The 23563-nt window shown below is 39.2% G+C and overlaps 1 protein-coding gene across 1 annotated transcript; it reads right to left on the bottom strand.

Moving 5' to 3' along the window:
* Positions 1-1126: 1126 nt before the first annotated feature.
* On the bottom strand, positions 1127-18653 carry CRYBB2 (crystallin beta B2). The gene is made up of 6 exons (XM_075276623.1): positions 18520-18653; positions 16944-17018; positions 11323-11441; positions 7252-7384; positions 4060-4202; positions 1127-1454 (listed from the first exon to the last, which is right to left on the bottom strand). Exons 2-6 carry the CDS (start codon positions 16995-16997, stop codon positions 1286-1288), a joined length of 618 nt encoding a protein of 205 aa, XP_075132724.1. The 5' UTR covers positions 16998-17018; positions 18520-18653; the 3' UTR covers positions 1127-1285.
* Between the last annotated feature and the right edge of the window lie 4910 nt (positions 18654-23563).

The raw sequence follows: 23563 nt of genomic DNA on the forward strand, positions 1-23563 counted from the left end.
GGCATGGCGTCTTTCTATTAACAGTGGTTTGTTCACTTTTTTCCAAGAAGCAGCTACTGCATAAAAGAGGTTGCAGGTCTAATCTGTGAGTCAGTGTGGCAGGGAGCATCAGCTAGGAGTGATGCCCATTGACTTATGTAAGTGAGCCCCAAGTGGCTGAAGTTACTGGTTAACATGGGCCTTATCCTGTGTATACTCATTATATGTCTTCTCAGCTGCAATCAAGAAAAGGCAGATCATTTTTAGTATTAAAGAACATCTGGTGTTTTTCCTTCTGACATGTACAGACTGTGCAGTGCTCAGAGAAACTGCACAAAACCCAAGCTCTATATCTTTTAGACTTTACAGGCCTCAGCTGTCATGTTAAATGTTCAAGTCCATGACCATACAATCAGAAAAAGACTGAACAAGTATGGCTTGTTTGTCAGAGTTGCCAGAAGAAAACTTTTTTTTTGTAAAGTGAGCATGACTGTATGGATTAAATCTGAAAAGTGGCTTCTGAACAAACCCCAAGACTTCTGGAGCAATGTCCTCTGGCCAGAGAAGACCAAAGTGGAGATGTTTAGCCATAATACACAGCACCAATTCTGGTAAAACCCAAACATACAACATCAGCACAAACAGTGTAACCCAATTGAAATGCTGTTCACACTACGGTTATTAATGTCCTTTGCTGTCTTCTGTTATAGGATGACAGCAACGGACATTGAACTGTTGAAGAGAACATTCATAGACTGATTCTGTGTCTATTACCATTGACACTAATGTAAAGAAATGATGGAAGCTATCTTCTGTCATGTTTGTTTACCTTCGTAACAAAGATAAAGTCCTGCATGCAAGACAACTTCCATCATGTTGTTTATTTTAGTGTCAATGGGAACGGACACAGAATCAGTCTATGACCATTCCCTGCAACAGTTTACTGTCAACTGCTGTCATCCTATGACAGAAAACAGCAACAGACATTAACAACGGTAGTGTGAATACCCCCTTACAGAGCTTTAGAGACCACAACACTATATACTCTAATCACTTCTATGCTGGTTCCCATAATAATCCAGTAGATTAGGTTTCCTCCAGAACATTATTGTTACATGCATAAAGAACACAATCATGGAGTCAGCAGGAGTTTGGAACTCAAAGCTTTTATTAAATTGCTTCAGCAGGTTTAGTCACACAGTGGCATGCGGGTTAACCATGCCATGGGAAAAACAGCAGCAGATCACGTAAAAGCCTTTCGGTGTCTCTGTCTCGTAAGTGGCACTAGATGGAAGAACTGTTTCTTTTAACTGGTAGGGTGGAAAGCTCCCCTCTGGTGCCACTGCATATCACGAATGCGCCTCACAGACTGGATCTGGGGGTGTTGGGCGCCAAAATCTGAGCTGTCCTTATAATCCCCCTTCTCAAACAGGTACTGGTAACCTCTGTAACCTGGATACTGATAGCCAACCCACCTGTAAAGAAAGGTTTAACGTATCAGAAAGTATTATAACATGATTATGGGAATTACACATTTTATGGTAGGTTAGGTACTGTATTTATAGGGGATAACTTGCTTTGAAGAGTGGCATGTTAAATACTGGTATGTAGAGATGCGCGAACAGTGAAATATTCGAGATTCGATATTTGTTTCGAGTAGAGCCTCAATATTTGACTACTCGATCGAATATCGAATCCCATTATAGTCTATGGGAAAAAATGCTTGTTTCAGGGGAAACCACTATTCGACTAAAGGAGAGTCACCAAGTCCACGAATAGCAGGAGGAGAGTGTTTAGGAGGAGCGCTGTGCAGTTAAAGTGCACGGACCCCATTATAGTCTATGGGGTCCGTGCGTTTTAATTGCACAGCGCTTGCAATTGCGCTGATAAAAAGTAAGCAACCTCGTAACCGCAAGCTGCCAGCTCTCACAACTAGCAAAAACGAGCCTGCGGCAAATCAACGCTGGTTCTGCAGCAGGCTCATCCTTGCTAGGAGCAGGCAGCTTGCTGTTACGAGGGAGCTGACTTTTTTTGTCATAGGAATGAACTGACCAGCGTTGATTGGCCAGTGTACAGCATTCGGCCAATCAATGCTGGTTCTGCCGGAGGCTCATCTGTGAGGAAGCAAAGTCTAAGATCGGACCACAATGGAGACTGCTGTGTGCTGTGGTCCGATCTTAGACTCCACCTCCATACAGACGAGCCTCTGGCAGAACCAGGGTTGATTGGCCGAATGCTGTACACTGGCCAAGCAACGCTGGTTAATTCATTCCTATGAGAAAAAGTCAGCTCCTTCGTAACAGCAAGCTGCCTGCTCCTAGCAAGGACGAGCATTGTGCAGAACCAGCGTTGAACCAATCAACGCTGGTTCTGAATCGAATATTTACTGCGAATAGCTAGTAGTATTCGATCGAGTACGAATATTTCGAATACCGTAGTATTCTATCGAATACCTACTCGAACGAATACTACTCGCTCATCTCTACTGGTATGTTCTTGTTTAAATATTGTAATATTAGATGGAGTAGAGTATAGGGCTACAATAGTAACATGCAGGCAACACTGTCAGACTAACACACTACTAGCCTCATATATCATGTGTAAAGCCAGCCTTATTTTGGCACTTATAAGGCAATTATAAGAAACTTTGTAATATATCTTAGAGGAAAATGCTTCTTTCTCCTCCTATCAGAGTGTTTCCTTGCTCCCTCTCCCTCCACTAAACTGAATTTCACTCAGACATTTCTGCTATAACCATCTCAAGATGGACTGCAGGTCACATATATTACATTACTCATGTCAATAGAAGTATATGGAGGGGGAATAGTGAGCACAAGCAGCCGATACACAGGTTTAGGCTGATGCTGGAACTAAATAAGAATTTTTAGCACAACGAAAGTGCAAGTGCTGTATTCACATCCATCAGTACATCACTATATATATATGTCCTGGATGAGCTGTTTCTGAATTGATGTGATAAAGTTATGGAGCAAATTGTCCTCTACTTACTGCATGGGGTAGTCTCCACCTAACAGCTCAGGAAGAACTGCAAACTACAGACAGAGCCTGCCGAGGGGAAAAGTGCTAACATTTCATATTTATAAAACTCATATAGTGTCCAAAAATAGTTTCTTCTCATGTACACACCTAATAGCAAATCCTAAAAAGTCAAGTGAGACAACAGATATGCTTTAAGGACATCTCACCTATACAGTCATGTAGTAAGCATTCTGCTTGCCTAATGAAGTTGATATCACAAGTCCTAGAGCTTTAAATGAGGCCAATTTTCTGCCTATTGTTCTGCAGATTTTATTCCACAATCTCCCTCAATACTAGTTCATGTGTTTTTTAGAATATAACAGTAGTAAAGGATCATGTTCACACTCTACAGTCACAGGGCTATCATGGACAGAGACTACAACAGGAGGAGCAGGGTATAACCTACGTAGAACCTACTAGCACTTCCTTCTTCACTCCACCAATGAAACCAGTTGCACCATTTTTAGTTGCTGGTGATGGAGAAGGGATACTAAAAATTATAAATTATTTCAGCACAGGAAAAAATGTAATAAACCGAGTCATGTGTATAATTGTTCTATATTGCTATCTACCGGGCAAGCTATACAGACTTGATGTCATTGAAACAGCTGGATGAGGTACATGATGCCATTTCGCCATCTCAATGCACACATAATACATTGCTTCCCATATTTCAAAATGTAAAAATCTACTCAAACTTCAGTTAAAATTTTCCACTGATGCAATATAAGAACATTAACATTGTATAAGAGTTCAAAATACATTCATAGCATTACTTCATAGCAAGCATTATTTTAGATGAACACATTGCATACAAGTCTGCTCTGTTTGATCTCCTGCTGTACCCTATGCTAAAGACTTATCTGTGATGTTCAGATGTTCCCTAGAGGCCAAATGTATGACATATGTTACACGACTGGATTTAAACAGCTGTGAAGAGACTGTACATTTCCCTTCTGCTCTAATTTTCGTTCCTAAGAAGAAAGCTCAGTTTTATTTTCTATAGAGAATGTAACACAGGGTTGATCATGGTTAACTTACGTTCCGCTTTGTACTCTCACAGAAGACACTTTTTCCTGGTAGCCATGAGCGTGAAAGCTTGGGACATCGTCATCAATGATCTCAATCTTTTTCCCAGTGAAGTTTGGGTTTTCATATAGGACAATCTTATGTTCCTGGCTGTCCTGGAAATGATCATTTATAGCCATAAGATAATGCTTGTATTAAGACTAAAATCATTTTTTCAGAAGCGTACACTACAAGAGTGCAATCATTAAAGAAAATTAGGAAAAAAAAATACTAAAATTCCACACAAAAACCACAAAAACCTGGACGTGAAGGCCTGCTTGTACGTATCAGTTATAGTTATACTATATACAGTACCTTTCCCTACCTTATTAATAATTTCCCAGCATAAGACTACTAAATAATTGACAACAAAATAGGTTGTCCTCAATAAAAGATCAGTGAGGGTCCAACACCCAGGATCCCTGCTGATCAGCTGAGTGAAGAGGCCGTGCCTTTTGTGAAAGTGCCATGACCTCTTCACTTTTTGCATTGCACGACATCTGATTTATAACTAGAGATGGGTGACATCAACAACTGCTGCATTATATTCTGGGTCCAAAGGGGTTACAAAAATAAAAAAACATTGGGCACACTCCTGGGAATGTAATGGGCTAGGGGTCACCACTGAGGCCTGTGATGACATCATGACATTTGGTGTGCCATTGGCATCGCTGAGGCCCAATCACAGGCCTCATTGGTGACCCCAGAGTATATCACCGAGGAGCCGAAGACATAGCACCAAACGCTGTGAGGAGGTCCAAAAGAAGTCATGGAAAGAGAGTATGAATGTTTTGGGGTTTTGGGGGGGGGTTTTTTTGTTTTTTTTTACAACTCCCCTGGGCCTCCAACTATTAAACTGTGGATTCTGAAGAGACCCCAGTATATAATAATGTCACTTTTACTTTGACCTAACTTTGGCTGTGTTTGCCTTAGAGAGCTAGAAAATGGATAGATAGGTTTCCAGTAGCTCTGACAGTGTTTTACATTATTTTTTAAGCCATTTTGAAAGTGTGGAACTTGTTCAATCCAAAACTAATCTTGGACACGAGCTACCCAAACCGAAACAAATCCTCAGAGGTTCGCCCATCTCTGTTCATAAGGGTCATGCAATGTAACTATAGACATGAGGCAAGGATTAGGGACAAGTGGAAGGGGATAGGAACACAATATAACAGCAAAAAGGGTGATATCACTTTTATAACCTGAAATACAGGACAGTTTAACCCCTTCCTGCTGCCGCAAATTTTTGACTTTCATTTTTTCTTCTTTGCATTCCAAAAGAGATTCTTGTTTTTACTTTTTCCATTCACACAGGCCTAGAGGGCTTGTATTTTTTTGTTAAAACTGGGGGAAAAACTGTACTTCCTAATGACACCATTTACAATTACATAAAATGGGAACGTGGAAATGAATTCTGAATGAGGTAGTATTGAAGAAATACACTGTATTCAATGGATTTTGTTTTTATGATATTCACTGTGGTATAACAACACATTATTCTGCAGGTCAGTGCCATACAGGATAAATTCTTTCATAATGTAAGAGTTTGGGAATTTTCATGTGCGGTGATACCTAATGGGTTTATTTTTTAAGAGAGATTATTCTCATTTTTATTCTAATTATAAGACTATATTGCGCTTCTGCCTCTGGCTGGGTATAATAGAAGTTGTAAAGTGACAATAGGCCACACGCTGTCATGACAACCAATCGCCCATGCGCTATAACAATTTAGATACCATGGTCACAATAAACCTCAGCATCTAAAGTGGTTAAACAACCGGAATTGGTGCTGATTCTGCTCACGGCTGTTACCTCTGGGTGCCTGATGTATAGTACAGGACCATACTCAGTATAAGGAGAGGGATCAACTACTGAGCTCTCTAAATATTCCCCTGCCTGACATTATGATGTTCAGTACATATAAAGCAAATGTTAGGAAGGGTTTCATTAAGACACAAGAAAGAATAAAAGATAACTAGCAATATGTAAGCATAAAAGATATGATAGATGAGCCGAGGCACGTCAGACAGAAATAAACAATGTCATCACTAAAATACATGTTATATCCCTTTCATAGATGAGGCTGTACTACACAAGAAAATACTAGTACAACCAAGAGAAGAAAGGTCCTCAGTCTGCTGTAGCAGGGTTGTATTTATAAATCCTCAGATAACTACACGTGTCCATGGAAGGACAAATTACTGACAAACTGCCAGAAAGTCATCATTCAGTACATCCTATTGCACAAGGTGCACATAGTACCATCAACACAAGGGTCATTTCATTTCAGATCATAATAAACAGTAGCTGGAAGGATGAGATAATTGTTCTTTTGTTCTGTTATTTGGTTTGAGAAGTAGATGGTGAATGAGAAAAAAACAAAGCTACGTTCAGGACAAGTAATAGAAGCATTGTCTGTAGTTTGAAGACAAAATAAAACTACTATATAAATCTAAAATCATTAGATCTAGAAGTCTTTTGGCATGCTAACCAGACAACACACAAATACAGGAAAAAATGGACTGGTAAAACTGGGAATATAAAAAGCTGTTCAGAAAGGTGTCCCTACAATGTAGCGCTGCTGGTGAATTTTTAAGAAAAGTAACTTCACATGTAGACCATAACAGCTTCTATAGAAGTGCAACACACTAAGTTTACAAGGTTTGCAAACAAATTACCACCAATATATTGGCAGTCATTTAACTCTCAATTCTATACATTTTATGTTTTTTAGCATCTTAACAGATTTATTCCAGAACCATAGGCGTTAGACTGCCATCTTATATTGTCATGTATACTGATCTAAAAATAGAGCACATGACCCTGCATACAACCCAAATCAATACTACTGCTATGTGCACAAATCTTTTACATTACTTTTCTGTTTTGCTACAGCAAAAATTGCAGCTAAATGTAAATAAAGCTTCCTTATGAATTTATGTCATCTCCGTTGTAAGGTTGGCCATTATAAATAGATACCATTATACTTAATGCAGAAAGTATTCTTATTTCACAAATTTTACTGATACAGATGCAGTCACTGTGTATTATTTACTGTTAGGCAGAAAAGAAGCGACAAACAGTAAAATAAAATATAGGTAAATCATTGGAGCAGACGGTATTGCATAGAAAGGCAATTATACTCAAGCTGTCACATTTTCTCACCACTTTGATTGGCCTCAGAGAAGAGATGCTGTCACTTTTTCGGCTATTCGTCCAGGAATCCCAACGAGGGTATTCTCCCTTCTCAAAGACAAATTGCTCTCCCTTGCAGTTTTGTTGTTCATATCCTACCCAGCTGTGAAATAAAATACAATTTTAGGCTCCATTTTTTTGAAGTAGGAATCATCTCAGAGCTTTGTCTTCAGAAACATTATATAATGATGTTCTACGACATCCAGACAAGCACAAATGGAAGTAATGTCTAGTGCCTGTCAACCCTTGTGCAAGAATCATGAAAAAACTTCAAAAACTAAACAACAAATAGATTCCTAAAGGTGTTATACATGTAGCTATTCAGCTGACCATTTGTTTGGAATTTTCTTTAGTAAAACTCTTTTAAATAAATATAACTTCCTTTTCATTTTCCCTAATGTATTAGGTTAGATTCACACCAGCACTCGCTCTACGTTCAGGGATTCCGTCCCCGAATCTGCTTGAAAAATGCGGAGAACAGTCCTGTGAGCATGACTTTTCTCTCCATATTTTTTGGGCGGAAACACAGCGGGCCCCATTATAGTCTATAGGGTCCACAGTTTCTGCAGGTAACCGCTTTTAATTGTTAATGCTTTACAACTAGAGATGAGAGAACCTTTGAAACTTCGATTTGTTTACGGCTTCAATAATTTGAGCCAAAAGTGCGATTACAGCCAGAACCAGTTTGTTACAACCCAGAACTACAAACAGCCTTAAAAAAGTCATGTATGATACTCTGAAGGCTCCTAGAATTCTATCTAGCCCCTTTCTAGTTCTCTAACACAAACATAGTAATGGGGTTTTTTTTTGGTTTTTTAATGTAGATTGTGAGCCCCATATAGGGCTCACAATGTACATTTTTCTTTATCAGTATGTCTTTAGAGTACGGGAGGAAATCCACGCAAACATAGGTAGTACATACAAACTCTTTGCAGTTGTTTTGTCCTTGATAGGATTCCAACCCAGGACTCTAGTGCTGCAGGGCTGCAGTGCTAACTACTGAGTCACCGTGTTGCCCGACAACCTTAGTAATGTTAAAGTGACAGTAACAGATATCACTATGGGTAAATAAATGATAGCTGGTGATCATAAACAGCCTGTTGAAAAATACACTGGACTTTTTCAATGAACAAACTCAATTATAACACAAAGGAACTCTAACTTTACTGGGTTTAATGTAACTAATACATATCTTTACTGTGTCTGGGCTTTTCTATAACTTGTATGTAACTGAAGCAGTCTTATTTTGATGGGAGTGGATTAAGGAGCCACTGTTCTGCCAAACCAGTTAGACATAAACTGGCTGTAAACATTAGAATTTAGACTGCCATTGCCCCTCTGAAATAAGAGTTCATTGATCATTTGTACAGATGACTGTTCTAAAAACACAAACAAGAAAGAACATTGAGAAGAACGTTCATTACACAGGGTTTTGACCAGCCCAGATTTGGAAAAATACATGTTTACAATACACAAACTGGCCACAGATCTGTCAGTCTAGTCCTTACAGAAATGATTACATCTGACAGATGGGCAGAAAAATCCAACACAACCAATTTTGGTTGTGACCAGCTCAAATTCATGGTTGGCTGTATGAGACAAATGTTCATAGGTTTATGCACAGATGATGGTTTGTTGAATGTTCAATATCTGCCACTTCAGCAGTCTAAAATCTAAGGTCTATGACCAGCTTTAGGGCCACCTATCAGGGCATTGTCTAAGCAAACGCCACAGTATTCATGCTTTAACCCCATACAGGGATCTAAATTTTACAGAGGGAAATCTGCCAGGTGGTCCCGGCATTGGTAGTGGCTGACCAGGAAGGTCAGGAACTACGGGATAGCAGGCCACACAGTCAGGCAAAATTCATAGTGTGAATATAGACTAAAATCAGAATAGACAAAACACATACACAGAATATAAACAGACAGGTATTCAGCAATGGTAACAGAGACCCTAAATCACGTACAGACCAGAGCATCAGATAACAGGGACCAGGTCAAAAATATGATTCCAAGGTAAGACATCAGGATGGGTAGTAGAAGTGCAAACATAAAGTAAGTTCAGAGGCCACAAGTAGCAGAGATGTAAATATAACAGAAGACTGTAGGTCCTACATTTATAACAGAAACCTGAAGACTACAGGAAGCAGAGATACAAACATGCCAGGATGGAAGGACAAGCCTTCAAACACAGCAGACAAAGGAACATCCAAACATGGCAAACAGAAATACAAATATGGCGGAAGGAGAAATGTGCTCACATAGGAATACATAACAGAAGAATATATGTAGCCACACGATGGCAGAGATGCATGCATGGCAGAAGCGCAAAGGCCAATCATACATAATAAAAAGACACACAGACAGGGATACAAGGCACAACAACTAGGGGGCGTTCACACTAGCGTCGGTGTCCGACAGCTAGTGTCCGATGCTAATGTCCGCGCAAGATCTTGCGCGGACATTAGCATCGGACACTAGCTGTCTCCGTTACATTTTGCATTGATTTAATGGGACATCATGTGCGTTCTTTTACAACCGTGTCTGTCCTTAAGTGTCTGTTCACAAAGATGTCAGATTTTTCAAGCGGACAGCAAAAACCTACAGCAAAAAAAAAATATTAAAAACCCTACTCCAGCTAAAATTGGTACACTATGTGATGCCTAGTACATGGCTGAAGGGTTATTCATCTTATGTCATCTGCCTACCTTTCCACATATGTTTTGTAGCAGATATATTTTTGTTACAGGCTGAAAATGAATCCAACCGTTCCGTGCTATAAATATTCCATTGCTACAATTAGTATCAAGTACTAAACCAATGGGTGAGGTCACAAATGCCCGCTGCTTATATACTGCTTATAAGTAATCTACAGTAAGCTGATAACATAAAAGGATTTCTTACTGGATGATAATAATATACACACAACTGACCTAATTCAGTGTGATGTATACATATGGTTGCCTTCCACCTGGAGGGCCTGAGGGTCTAAATCATTTCACTAATCTAAAAACTAGAAGTATTATATAGCATCATATTTAAGCTTTCTTATCCATGGCTGTCTGTTTAACTATTCATTTACATACATTATCTTCCATATGGTTAATTAATTTTTCACATTCCATTTTCTGCTCCAAAACATTTTCAATGTGCATTTCCTGAAATACTGTAAAATCATACAATAAAAACATCCTAATGCCTGTACTTAAAGGGACGTTCTCGTAATTAAACACAGTAAAATCGTACACTATCATACAATGGTATCATACAATATCATACAATGGTATCATACAATAAAAGCATCCTAATGCCTGTACTTAAAAGGACATCCTTGTAATTAAAACACTGTCCTCAGCTTTCTAGAGCAGTCCCATGCTTGGTGGGTGTCCAAGTAATCAATCCCCATTGATCAGACAGTTTTCCTTTGTCATGTCCATCTCAGGATTTTAGAAAGTTGTCAATTACCATATGGAACTTTGGAGATTGGATTGATGGACCAGCTCATACTTGTCATAATACAATTCTACCTTTATATAATACAGAAGTTTAGTTTGAATACGTTTCTACAGTATATGAGATTAGTAAGTAAAATAGCTACACTTTGGCATGTTCATTTAGGGTACGGCTACACGGTGACACGTTTCATGTGACAAAAAGTTGCACAAAAATTACGCAAATTTGTGAGAGCTGTAAAAACACAGAAAAGTCATAGACATGTCATACTAGTTGCAGTCGCATGTGACTTTTATTGAAGTCTATGGTAAAAAAAAAGTTGCATGTAACCAAAATCCAACAGGATTGAATTTTCTGTGCCAGTTGCAGTCCCACAATATTGCATGTCCAATACAACACAATAAAGATACATAGAAAGCTTTGGTAAGAATTTGTGTCACTAGACACATGTTGCCCTATAACACTAGCCTTAGTCAATTAATAGAGGACAAGAATTACAAGAATGTATTCACTTCTTGTTAAAGAATACTTTGATGTATCTTCACAATAGTACTTAGAGCTTACTGAATTACACTCGGATACATACGGTCCAGAGTTCACGAGGATTGAGCCAACTTTCTCCATGCCAGCCTCTTTCAGATTGGTACAGGGTCCACTGAGTTCATGGCAGCGGCCTTGGAAGTTTTCTTGCTCAAAGATAATAATCTGTAAAATTGAAATCAGAATTTAAGATGGAATGCAGATGCACCAAATATTTCACAATTTCACATTTAATAGTAGCCTTCAAAAAATGAAACAATCCAGGAAAAAAATCTAATATGGATCTCAATCATTTCTAAGCTTTAAGAATCTCTTGCTGAGGAGGAGGTATGGAAAAGGTTATGTCAATTTTACCAAGAGGACTATTGTGTGAGAGGAAGATCTTACTGCCCCAGAACTCACCCCCAATGCATAGTCAAAATAAAGTAGTCTTTCAGACAAATTATAGTACTGTGGTCACAGATCTGAGCGCTATACGGTACTGGTATGGTATATGGTTTTGGTAGTGACTACTTCCTGTTAACCATATTTTTAAAGAATGTTTGGTGCTGTTGTTCTTCATTTTCCATTTTATCATTTATATTTAAAAAATTCTAAAAATCTTGCAAATCCAACTGTTGTCACTAAACCTGCCTATCTCCTCCAGATGGACCATGAGCCATAGACACAATGGTCTGGAGCAAACCCTACTGATTTTTTTGCAGAGGTCATTATACAAAGGCGGGGGTAGATAAATAGTCAATTGTGATGGATTCTATGTCTTATCACCATATGCATAATAGCGTGTGCTAATAAGTGAGGAAGCTAATGCAGAAATCTCCTACAGGAAACAGGAAGTGACAGCATGTTATATGGCTTATTGGCCATAGTCGGAAACTGCAGGATAATAATATGATATAGATAAAAACATGAGACATCTAAAATATTTAATATAAAAATTCATTTAAAAAATACGTCAATGAACCCAAAAAAAATTTATAGTTGAATATAGGCATTCCATTTTTTCACTTAAATTCTCTTTTCCACTTGACATGTTTTGCTCCAGTTTACATATGTTTAAAGGGGTTATACAGTTTTTAACAATGATGCCTTATCCTTAAGATAGGCCATCAATATTAGATCTTCAGCTATCTGACACCCAGGACCCCCGAACATCACTTGCAAGACAGACTGGCTTTTGGTAATGTTTACATACTGTGAGTTGCAATGTTCACTCACCATACAAACTGTAGGATAGGTCATCAATGTTAGAACTGGATAACCCCTTAAATAAGATAATAGCTCCAAAAAAGAGTTACAGTGTCAGAAGATGGTGACTTTTAGAAAAAAAAATTTTGCAAAGTTTCTGATTTTTGTTAAGTGGTTAAAATGTAAATAAAATCATATAAATTTTGTATCCCCGGAATTGTACCGAAATATAGAATACAGATGACATAGCATTTTGGCTGCAGCGTGAACGCCGCATAAAAATCACACAAATGCAGTTTTTCATTAATTCCACCCCATTCAGAATTTTTTTCCAGCATTCCAGTACATTGTACAGAATAATTAATGGTATCATTATGAAGAACAATTTGCTCCACAAACATTAAGCCCTCATATAGCTCTGTGAATAGCAAAATAACATTTTGGGGTTTGGAAGGTGGGAGTTAAAACAAAAATTTTAAAATTCCTCTGGGCTTAAAAATAAAAAGGCTGAATTGATCGGGAGCATAGCAGCATTTTATATTTACGGCATTTATTATTTTGTACTTGGTGATAGATCCTCTTTAATGAAATAAGGAGGGAGTGTGATCGTTCATATCCATCTGGATGTAGTTATGTTAATTAGAATAAAATACTAATGAGTTAACCCATAACCAATCTAGAATGGCCACCAATGCAATTTTCCAATTTTGCTTTGTATTTAAAGGGGTGTTCCAGAACTTTTATATTGATGATCTCTCCTTAGGTAATCAATATCAGATTGGTGGGGTCCAGCTCCTGGCACTTCCACTACTTACCTGCTTGAAAGGACATTGGCACTTGGGTGAGTATTGTGTCCTCTTTACTGTGTAACAGGCACTGTGCCATGTATTGCAAAGTAGCTGTCACTAAGAAGAAACTGCAGTACTTGCTCAAGTGCCACGGCCTATCAATCAGCTGATCAGTGAGATTGTTGGTAGTTGGAGCCCTACCGATCTCATATTGATGACCTGTCCTAAGGTCATCAATATAAAAGTCCTGGAATATCCCATTAATATCGCCATCCTGGTACCTGGCAGTTAAAAATAGCCTTTCTGCATGAACAGAGCAGGAAAATACTGACTGATCGGAGGACTCTATTTAATAGCTCTTGAAATACTTAGCATATGAAGGTAAGTCTATCAAGTGTCAGAACATGGTGTCATGAATCTGCAATGAGCATTGTACTTTATGCATAAGTCTGATATATTCATGAGATGCATTGATTCCTTCCATCACTCCTTCCTGCATTGATAAATTCTATTTCTAATCTATCAGCTGTGTGGAGAAATTTATCAATCACAGGCTGGCGGTAATATGAGGGAGGAGTAAACAAGGCATCTCATAAATACATTAGACGTCTCACAATCAATAGCTCGAACAACTAGGCAGAGAATAAAGGAATCATATCTGACAGAAAACAGAAAAGTCCTTCAGCACTTACAGGCTATTAAAGGGGGCTCCCAGATCGACATCATTTTTCTGCTGTCAGGCTCTGTTTAACAAACTTTTCCATTTAAACTCTATAAAAATAATAAGGCTAAAGCCCTGCACTGTTGCAGAGAATGGCGACTGTCATATTAAATTGATTGAACGAGCAACATTGTCTGTCTTCCTAACTACATCAGGGAAGACAGGCTTGCACATTCCAGTGAGCACCCGCTATTGGTTTGCAACACTGAGGCAGCAGCAGCTGACTTCCTAATTACATCATGGAAGACAGATTTGCATATTCTTCCCATGGTCCTTTGTGAAGTGGAGTGCTAAAGGCTTAATAAGTCTCCACACACCTATATGGTGGTCTCTCCCTAAGGAGTGACAATATCCCCTTAACCCAAGCAACATTGGTGATCTCAGAAAGAATCGCCACAATGCTTCAGACGTTGGATGTTTAGTTACAGGAGATAGAGCTGCTCTGAGTAGAAATTCTGGTGCTATACTATTGTCATACCAATTGCCACTAAGCTTAGAGATCCCAGGGCCTATGTATAGATAACCTTTATGGACGGTGGTAGGGATGGAAGTAAGGTTGAAGTGACTTACAGATCCCAGGACCTCTGTATAGACACCCTTTATGGATGGTGGTAGGGATGGAAGTAAGGTGACGTTAGGTGACTGTGCCACTAAGCTTAGAGATCCCAGGAACTCTGTACAGATATCCTTTATGGCCAGTGGTAGGGATGCAAGTAAGCTTGAAGTGACTTCGGGTGAGTTCACACAATGTCTTTTGGCTCGTAATCTGGCACGTCTACGCCGTGGGAGCTTTTGCGGGCCGTATACGCTCCCATTGATTTCAATGGGAGCCGGGATCGTATACGTGGCGCTATTTTGCGGCCGTGATTTTGTGGCCGCAATATCACGGCCGCAAAATAGCGCCGCGTATACGATCCCGGCTCCCATTGAAATCAATGGGAGCGTATACAGCCCGCAAAAACTCCCGCGGCGTAGACATGCCAGATTACGAGCCAAAAGCCATTGTGTGAACTCACCCTTAGAGAGCCCAGGACTTCTGTATAGACACCCTTTATAGATGGTAGTAGGGTTGGAAGTAAGGTGACTTTAGGTGACTTTCCACTTACAAACCAATTAGTTTTTTAATCAAAACAAATTCTGCACTAAATATTTAAGCCTTTATTCTGCCTTTATAAGGCTACTTTACAATCCCATCCACCTCATCTGTAACAAGCTTTCCTTTCACACATGATAAACGGACCCATAGAAAAATAAGCTAAAAAATTGTTTTTCATTAGAGCCTGTTATTTGTCAGGGTTTTGTGCTTTTGTGCTGTATCCAGTGAAAATTTTATACCACATGCAAAGATTTTTTTAACATTGGCACCTATGTGGGATGGATGTTGCTAAGTTTCCATTTAACATATGTGTTGGTAGGTTCCCAATTTGTTAAATAAGCAGTAGGAACATAATGTGAAGGTAAACTTACAGCTAGAGCTCAGTTTTTCTAATAAAAGTCAAAAATACCCTGTATGGATAGATTGATAAATGATAGATTTATGACTACCAGCAGCCACCACTAGGGGCAGTTTAGGATTTTACTGCAGACTGTTTAAACTTTTGATTCAGTAGACAGATAGTAACAAGTAGTTGTCTAAGTTTCCGCTAGTAGTAGCTGCATACTGGTAGAAGTATAGCATTTAAAGGGATGTTCAGAACCCCAAGGAACCTTAAAATAAGAAAATCTTCAAGATCTCATAACTGTTTGGCTGAATCCGCCTCAAAATCAGCCTCCAAAAAAGCCTCCCAATAGAACTCCATTGGTAGGCTTTTTTGGAGGCTGATTTTAAGGCGGATTCAGCGTCAAAATCAGCACCAAAAAACTCTGTATGCACTGACCCTAGCAGAGAGTCTCAATTCAGGTCCCTGATCTTTGTTGATATCCTGCCCACGTGTAAACACATCACAAATCGGTGACTGAGCGGTGATGCTCCATTTCAATGTATCGCTCATGTGTGAAACAAAGGTCAAGAAGGTGATTAGAAATAGTTGCAGGGGATAATAAAAAGGAATTAAAACACCTCTTTAGGTCTATGTCTATGGAAGGAAAGCTCTTTATAGCTCTAACTGCTATGAGAATATACTAAGAAATGGATGAGCAGAGAATTGTGGATCTAAAATGACATAGTATAGTTACACATTTATTGTAAGGTGCACTATAATTGTAAAAAAGCAGGCATGAAACAATGTGCTAATAAAAAAAATAATAATTCCTGAGCAAAATATGAGCATTGTCTTCATGTACATGGTGATATTAAAGAGGACCTTTCACCTCTCATAAATTACATGGTTTAGTACTTTAGAACTATTCTGGAGCATTGTTTCTTAGCAACCTGTCTTAGGCCCGATTCACATCTAAGTTCGGTAGCACTACTTTTCTCCTGCATGTTTCGCACAGACACTGTGTGGAAAACACAAGGACCCCGTTATAGTCTATGGGTTCCATGTAGTATCTTAGCTGACCGCTTTTTAATACGTTCGGTATTCCATTCGGGGGGGTCCCCAAGCGAACTCCCCGAATGGAATACCAAACTCAGATGTGGACCAGGCCTAATGCTCTTCATGTAAATGTATGTCTAACTTGACAAATGTTACCATTCTTATTGTCAAAGGGGTGGGCTCCTACACAGTCTTATACTGGCAGCACTGATTGGACAGTGGGCACAGCTTGTAGGGACACACCTCCAATTGGTAACACCTAGTTGTCAGTTAATTCATAAATTTGTAGGAGGAATAACAGAGGAATGGCAGAACATGGAGGTACAAGAAAAGATTTTCCAACAATGGTATTTCCATCGTATTTACTAAAACAGATAAGTCATGCAAGGTGAGAAGTCATTTGTAAGGACGAATATTCATCATATATTCTCATTCCTAGTATATGTAGGAGAACAGAAATGCATTTGTTCAGAATTAGGTTTCCTGCACACACCTTTGAGTTAGATTGCTGTTGTTTAGTGGCTGGAGTCTGATGGTCAGATGCCATTGTTATGCTGGTGTTTTGTTCCTGCAAGACATATACAATATGAGGAGACATAGTAATATACAATACAATGCATGCTGTCTAGTCAATTCCTTTTTGGGAGCATAAACAGAGTTCACTGCTTAGTCATTGTGCGATGCATTCCTCATGGTGGTAATGAATGGTTAGCTTCACCTTCCTCTGGCTATGGACTGAACTCCAAAATGCTGTATAATAGGTTGATATTCTATAAAGCGCATCTTCTTATTGTAAAAGAAGATGGATTAAAATATATCTGTCTGTTAAAGGAAGTCAGATGTCTGCTCTATCTTGATATTATAGTCCTTGCAACCAGAAACATAAAAATCTCCATGACGCATGCTATAATTCCTCCTTAAATAGCACCTAATATATTCATTGTTAATTGATCATTATTGGTTTTAACACTATACAACAGCACAATGCAACTTAGTAACAAACAACACAAGGGTGAAACCCATGTTTACCTTCCCTTCCCAGCACATGTCCATACTAGCTTTTAGTGAGCTAGATGACTATGAGAACCTGACCTTAATAAATCTTAGTTTACACATAATGTATCACTTGGTTGTCCACACAATATTCAGATTGTGATTATATTGTATCCCTTCTATTTATTCCAAGTGTACATAAAGAATTACAAGAAAATAGTAAATACATGACAGCAGCCAGAGAATAGTTACTGTAGGTCTGTCAAGATACAGTTAGTCTAACCCTATAGACTTTCCCTCTCAGTCCTCAATTCTGATTAATTGAGCTTTTTCATTTCTACACAAGTAAACGCTAAATTCCCATACACTGAATACAAAGAATTCTATCTATTCTTTATGATGATATTTAGCTTTTAATATATTACAGTAATACCATTCATTGCTGCCATCGGAAGGCCAAGTTACATTAGTGTTCAATCCCTGTAATAAAACTGCATCATTAAAACCACTCAAAAACGCATAATAGCTTCCAAAGAAATTAAATGGGCTATGCAGTTACAGTAAGTAAACCTTTCAACTCTGCTATATGGCGGTTTAAATTCTAGTATACATTAGATAAATATAAAAGTCATGCTTTGTAAAAGAAGAAATAAGAATGAGGCCTCAACTATGTCTCCAACTAGTGGTCAATTAGATATCTCCAAATAGCATACAACTATTACAATGTACATCCATTAACACTGCCGTGTTTGTAACGTGTCCGATAAAGGGTGTAACATAAAGTGAATTCAACTGAATATCATCTGAAAAAATATCAAATAACTATCCACCACCCACAAGAGTCCTAAGAGAAATCAGAACACATACGAATGTAATCCACTGTGTATTTTGTGTCAGTCGATAACATCGGCATTAGATGCTTCATACATCCTTTTCACCACTAGTTTGATTCAATTTATTTCTATATAGTTGAGTTTTAGGTAGAATACTGTATGTCAGCATGTACAGAAATGTTCTGATTGGGAATCCTTACTTGAAGCCCAATTAGAAAAGCCCAAGAATTAAGCAGATCTTACCCGTATGCCAGTACCCGCTTGTTCCAGTAAAGGGCCTACAGCTCCTGGTTACATTTATACTGAACGGGGACATGAGAATAGTGCCAAGACTATTTACAACATAGTTCCAGCGTGATGCAAAACGATAATACTGGATTACAGCTCTGATGAAAACCCAGCTCTGCTGATGCACAGCCCCCATTGTTTTAAGAAGCAGAGTTGGAGAATTATTTCATTAGCTTTCACATTCGTCTGGCCCAGTATTGTTTGGTCTGTTGGTGGGGAGATTTGAACTTTGCATGCATCAGCCCTCTGAATGCCAAGACCTGGAACATCTCATTAGAACAATGATAGCGGCCAGCCAGTCCTGCTTCAGGGCTTTTAGAGCCAATGATTCTGCCCTGTGCAACGACCTATACTTAGCACAGGTCAGATATCTAAGATGGGGATGGCTCTGTGGGGCCCCATCGTATACCACTAGAAATGTATGAATAAATTGACACCTGGGTGTTACCATCTCTTTTGTCTTTTGTGCATTCTAATACAAGGCAAAGCTGATAGGACAATGTCAGAGTGTGCAAGGCTGCGCCCCTAGCAAGATAATAAAATACTGACTTTTATATTTATTTTTAGAAAAAAAAGGAGCTGGACAAAGAGATAAAACAAAAAATGAAAGCTGAGCTATGATTGGTTGGTATGTGGGCAAAGAGACACTTTTTCTTCTAGATGTGATCAATAAATTTTAATAATTAAAGCGCCAAAATGTTTACATGAATGTTATGTATTGCTGGCAATGTTTGCTTAGTCAACACTGATAGTCTATGTCTCCCAATGTAGTTAGGTCTGTGAGGAAACTTGAGGATACAATTTTTGCCTCAGGCTCTGTTCACATCTGCACTTGCACTCCGTATTGGGATTCCGTTTACCTCTCCGCATGAAAAATGCAGAGAGAAAAGCGCTGCAAGCATTCCTTTTTGGGCAGAAACCAAACAGAAACCATGCAGTCCCCATTACAGTTTATTGGGTCTGCGGGTTTCTTAAGGTAATTGCTTTTATGCAGATTAGGTTTTCGTAAGGGGGGTCCCCAAGTGACCACCCCCCCTCCTCTGAACGGAAACCCAAGCACAGATGTGAACCTAGCCTCAAGCAGCAAAGAATCTCTAGAATCACTCCTTGGATAACATCATTTGTAGACATCTAGAAAAAACCTGTATAGAGCATACAATATCTTATAATTCCATCTGAAGATGGCACAGTGTTGTATCAGTGTAAGGCTTTTTTCAAATAGGCATACAGCCTCTAAGGGTCCATTCACATGGCGGAAAATGGTGAGGAATTTGGTGTGGAATTTCATCGCTAGCAGAAAAAAGGAATCCATTGAAGTCAACGGGAGGCTTTTTTTTCAGCGCTGAAATTCTACACCAAATTCCTCACCATTTTCCTCCGTGTGAATGTACCGTAAGTTTTACTGAGCCATAATAGGCACAGTCACACTTCGGTGAAAACCTACAGTGCCTCCATATTCCTTAAATTTCACACCTAATACATACCCGAATATAGGACTTATAGGAAATATTCCTACACAGGGATTAGTTATTGCCACCCTCTAGGAAAAAGTTAAATGGGATATTTTAGCATATACACGGGATATTCCGTAACTGCCCCAAAAAATGCAGGTCCCAATTCACAGGGACCTCAACCCCATCTTGCAACTGCAGTGAGTAGAGAGTATGTTGCTTTACTCTCTCTATTCACCTCTGTGGGACTTCCTAAAATAGTCAGACAGGGAGGAAGGACACACATCTCATGAAAACTTATGGCATATTCTTTGTCCAGATGGGAATAAGCCTTTTATGAGATTTTTTAAAAAGTATTTTCTACTTTATGACCTGTCAGTTAGACAGAATAGAAATGTCAGCTAGGTGAGGGTCCAGCCTGTGTGATGCCCATCCTTACAAAGAACTAGGAGCCTTAATTCCCTGTTCACTGGCAAAAGCAAGGCAGCCATTATTGGATGGAAACATCAGACAGAGCCGAGGGTGCACTTGTAGTTGCTACCATTCACTGTTCTCAGCAATAGAGCAGGTAGGGGTATATCTGGAGAGGCATATATAGGGCATGTGCCCCGGGTGCTGGTTTTCAGTGGGTGCCAACAAGCTACTTTTATGTATTTAGACATAGAGTAATGACAGTAGCCATGGGATAGAAAGCCTTGCTACAGCTCTGGAGCAGGTCATAAAGGTTGGAACCCCACAGTATTTTTCTACATAGAAAAAAAAAAGGGTTTTCATTAGACAACCTATTAATTCCACATAAAAGTAATACTAACAAAGATGTATAGACATAGAACATGATGCCATAGTTATTACTTACAGGACTGAGTAAGGCCCGGTTCACATCTGCATTCGGATCATATTGTTCCCCTCTCCGCATGAAAACTGCATAGAGAAAAGTCCTGCAAGCGGAAACCGCATGGACCCCATTATAGCCTATGGGGTCCATGGGTTTCCTAAGGTAACCGCTTTTTTATGTAGACTAGGTTTCCATTCGGGAGGGGGTCCCAAAGCTGACTCCCCAAACAGATACCCATGCGCAGATGTAAACTGGGCCTATACTCAGACAAGGGAAACATCTACATGGGACTTATATGGTCTTCCCTTTTTTCTGTGGGTTTTCTACAAGTATTCTACTGTCTAGAAACATTTATTTAAAGGAGCTGTCCAGTTTTAGTAAATACTTGTTATTGTTTGTATCATGAAATATTATATAATTTGCCAATATACTTTATGTATTAATCTCTCAGGGTTTTCTAGATCTCTTCTTGTTCCTGTCATTCATTCTGCTTACTCCCAGTGGATAAAAACAGTCCATGGTCATGTGATGAACACACCGGTGCACAGCTTGTTAGGGTCCGTTCACACGGAGGAAAATTGCGCTTTAACTTGGCACTGAATTTTCCACGCTGAAAAAAAAGCCTCCCATTAACTTCAATGGGTGCCGCTAGCTTGTTTTCCCGCTAGCGGAATCCATTGATATCAATGCGAGGCTTTTTTTCAGCGTGGAAAATTCCGCTAGTGGGAAATTCTGCTAGCGGAAAAAAAAGCTAGTGGAACCCATTGAAATGAATGAGAGGCTTTTTTTCAGCGTTGAGAATTCAGCACCAAATAAAGTGCCATTTTCCTCCATGTGAATGGACCCTTATAGTCACAGCACAGTAGTCAGACATCTGCCTGTTAACGCCTGTGTCCTCATCACATGACCACATTAAATAGAATTCCTGAGAGATTTTTTTTTTTTTTTTTTTTTTAATTTAAAGGAATTATCCATTCTCTAATATTGATGCGTAATCTTTTACATAGGCCATGAATAATAAATATGCATGGGTATAAGGCGGGTTTTGGTACTGTCACTATGTCCCATTGACCCCTCTTAGCTCTTTGTGCTGGAGATACATACCCACACAGCAACAGACCTCAGGCATCTTCAAGGTGCTGAGAGTTGAATGGTGGTTTAGACCACTGTAGCAATGCTAAGAAGGTGGGACCCAACAAGGGATTATAAATTATTTTGCGTAATAAATTATTTACCAGATCATTACCAATATATTTGATATAACATATATAATATGATGGGACAAAGGAGACGGCAGCAGATAGTAAGTCTGCGTTTGGTTAAACCGTCGCTTGGAAATGTGTACAGAACTGAATCTCCTGCTCCCTCCCCCTATACAAATGTGTGAGGAAGGAGCTCACACTGCTGCCATTTCAGTTTGTTATTTCAACACCTTTGTGGTTATAAAGGGAGGAGATGGTCTTTAGCACACATCCTGTTGTGTGGTCTTTGTGAGAACAGGAAAGCTTAAAACTGTGTTGCTGTATAACAGATGAGAAACCCGCAGCTGGTTTTCTAGAGATGTAAAGGATTTCTTCCCACTGAAAATAAGAACACAAGTTATATTAATTCTCTGCCTTAAGGTGATCAGTGTTTCTTAGGGCATCTTCAAGATCAGAGAAGTTTAATAATATCACATACATGTGATGGGGTTGGGGGGATATCGGCATGATGTTAAAGGGAGCGCCCTCTATTGGATTGCTTGACTGAGGCTCTGTCTTCCTATTTACATCATGGAAGATAGACTTGCACATCCTCAGTGAGCACCCTCTATTGGTGTGCATGACTGAGGCTCTGTCTTCCTTATTACATCATGGAAGTCAGATATGCCTATTCTTCCCATAAATGTGATGCACATGCACATATATAGCTTCTTCTCAAAGATACCGTATTGGGGTTGTCCAGGATTTGAAAACCCCATTAAGATAGGGAGCATTATACCGCTACATCTGACACTCCTACTGAAACAAAGAACAGTCACGATAAAGGGCAGTGAGCAACAACACAACTACAAGGACAAAATCATTGTAACTTTCAAAGAGGTTGAGCTCTTTTCTACTTATTCTTAAGCCACTGCCTTAGGCTCCATTCTCACGGAGTAATGCGCCGCTCATTTAGACACGTGTCAGAGCGCAGCGCTTCAAAACAGATCCCATTGATTTCAATGTGTAGCACGCTTAAGCCAGCACCCACTGAAGTCAATGGGATCTGTTTTGAAGCACCGTGCTCTGACATGTGTATACGTGTCTAAATGAGCGGCGCGTTACTCCATGGGAACGGAGCCTGAAAGGGGTTTCCCACGTACATAACCATATATAAATGTGAAGACAATTAAAAGTTAAACATTTTTATAAAGATAAATAATTAAACATTTTGCAGATTTTAAAGCTTTTATCTAATCATCTTAGTGGTGACATCTTTTGTCTTGACCGGTTGCCAATGGATACAACAATAAGGAAGGAATGGGACTTGTCAGAAATCCAGCCATGATGTCCTTATAGTGGACAGGTTATCAGGCAGGGGCACTACATGTATGAGAAGACAGTCTGACCACAATAAGGAATTTGTGGTTGTGTGTCTGATTGTAGAAAGTTCTTGTATTAATGGTCATTTCTAGAGATGAGCGAGTACTGTTTGGATCAGCCGATCCGAACAGCACGCTCTCATAGAAATG

The sequence above is a fragment of the Leptodactylus fuscus genome, chromosome 1, assembly GCF_031893055.1.
Source record: "Leptodactylus fuscus isolate aLepFus1 chromosome 1, aLepFus1.hap2, whole genome shotgun sequence".
Taxonomy (NCBI): domain Eukaryota; kingdom Metazoa; phylum Chordata; class Amphibia; order Anura; family Leptodactylidae; genus Leptodactylus; species Leptodactylus fuscus.

What these genes read in the sequence shown, in the direction of transcription:
- CRYBB2 (XM_075276623.1), bottom strand. Translation starts at nt 16,997, where the DNA reads ATGGCATCTGACCATCAGACTCCAGCCACTAAACAACAGCAATCTAAC. An exon ending in ATCCTCGTGAACTCTGGACC is followed by an intron (nt 7,385 to 11,322) that starts GTATGTATCCGA and finishes TTTATTTCACAG; the next exon opens with CTGGGTAGGATATGAACAAC. An exon ending in GTGAGAGTACAAAGCGGAAC is followed by an intron (nt 1,455 to 4,059) that starts GTAAGTTAACCA and finishes CTTTCTTTACAG; the next exon opens with GTGGGTTGGCTATCAGTATC.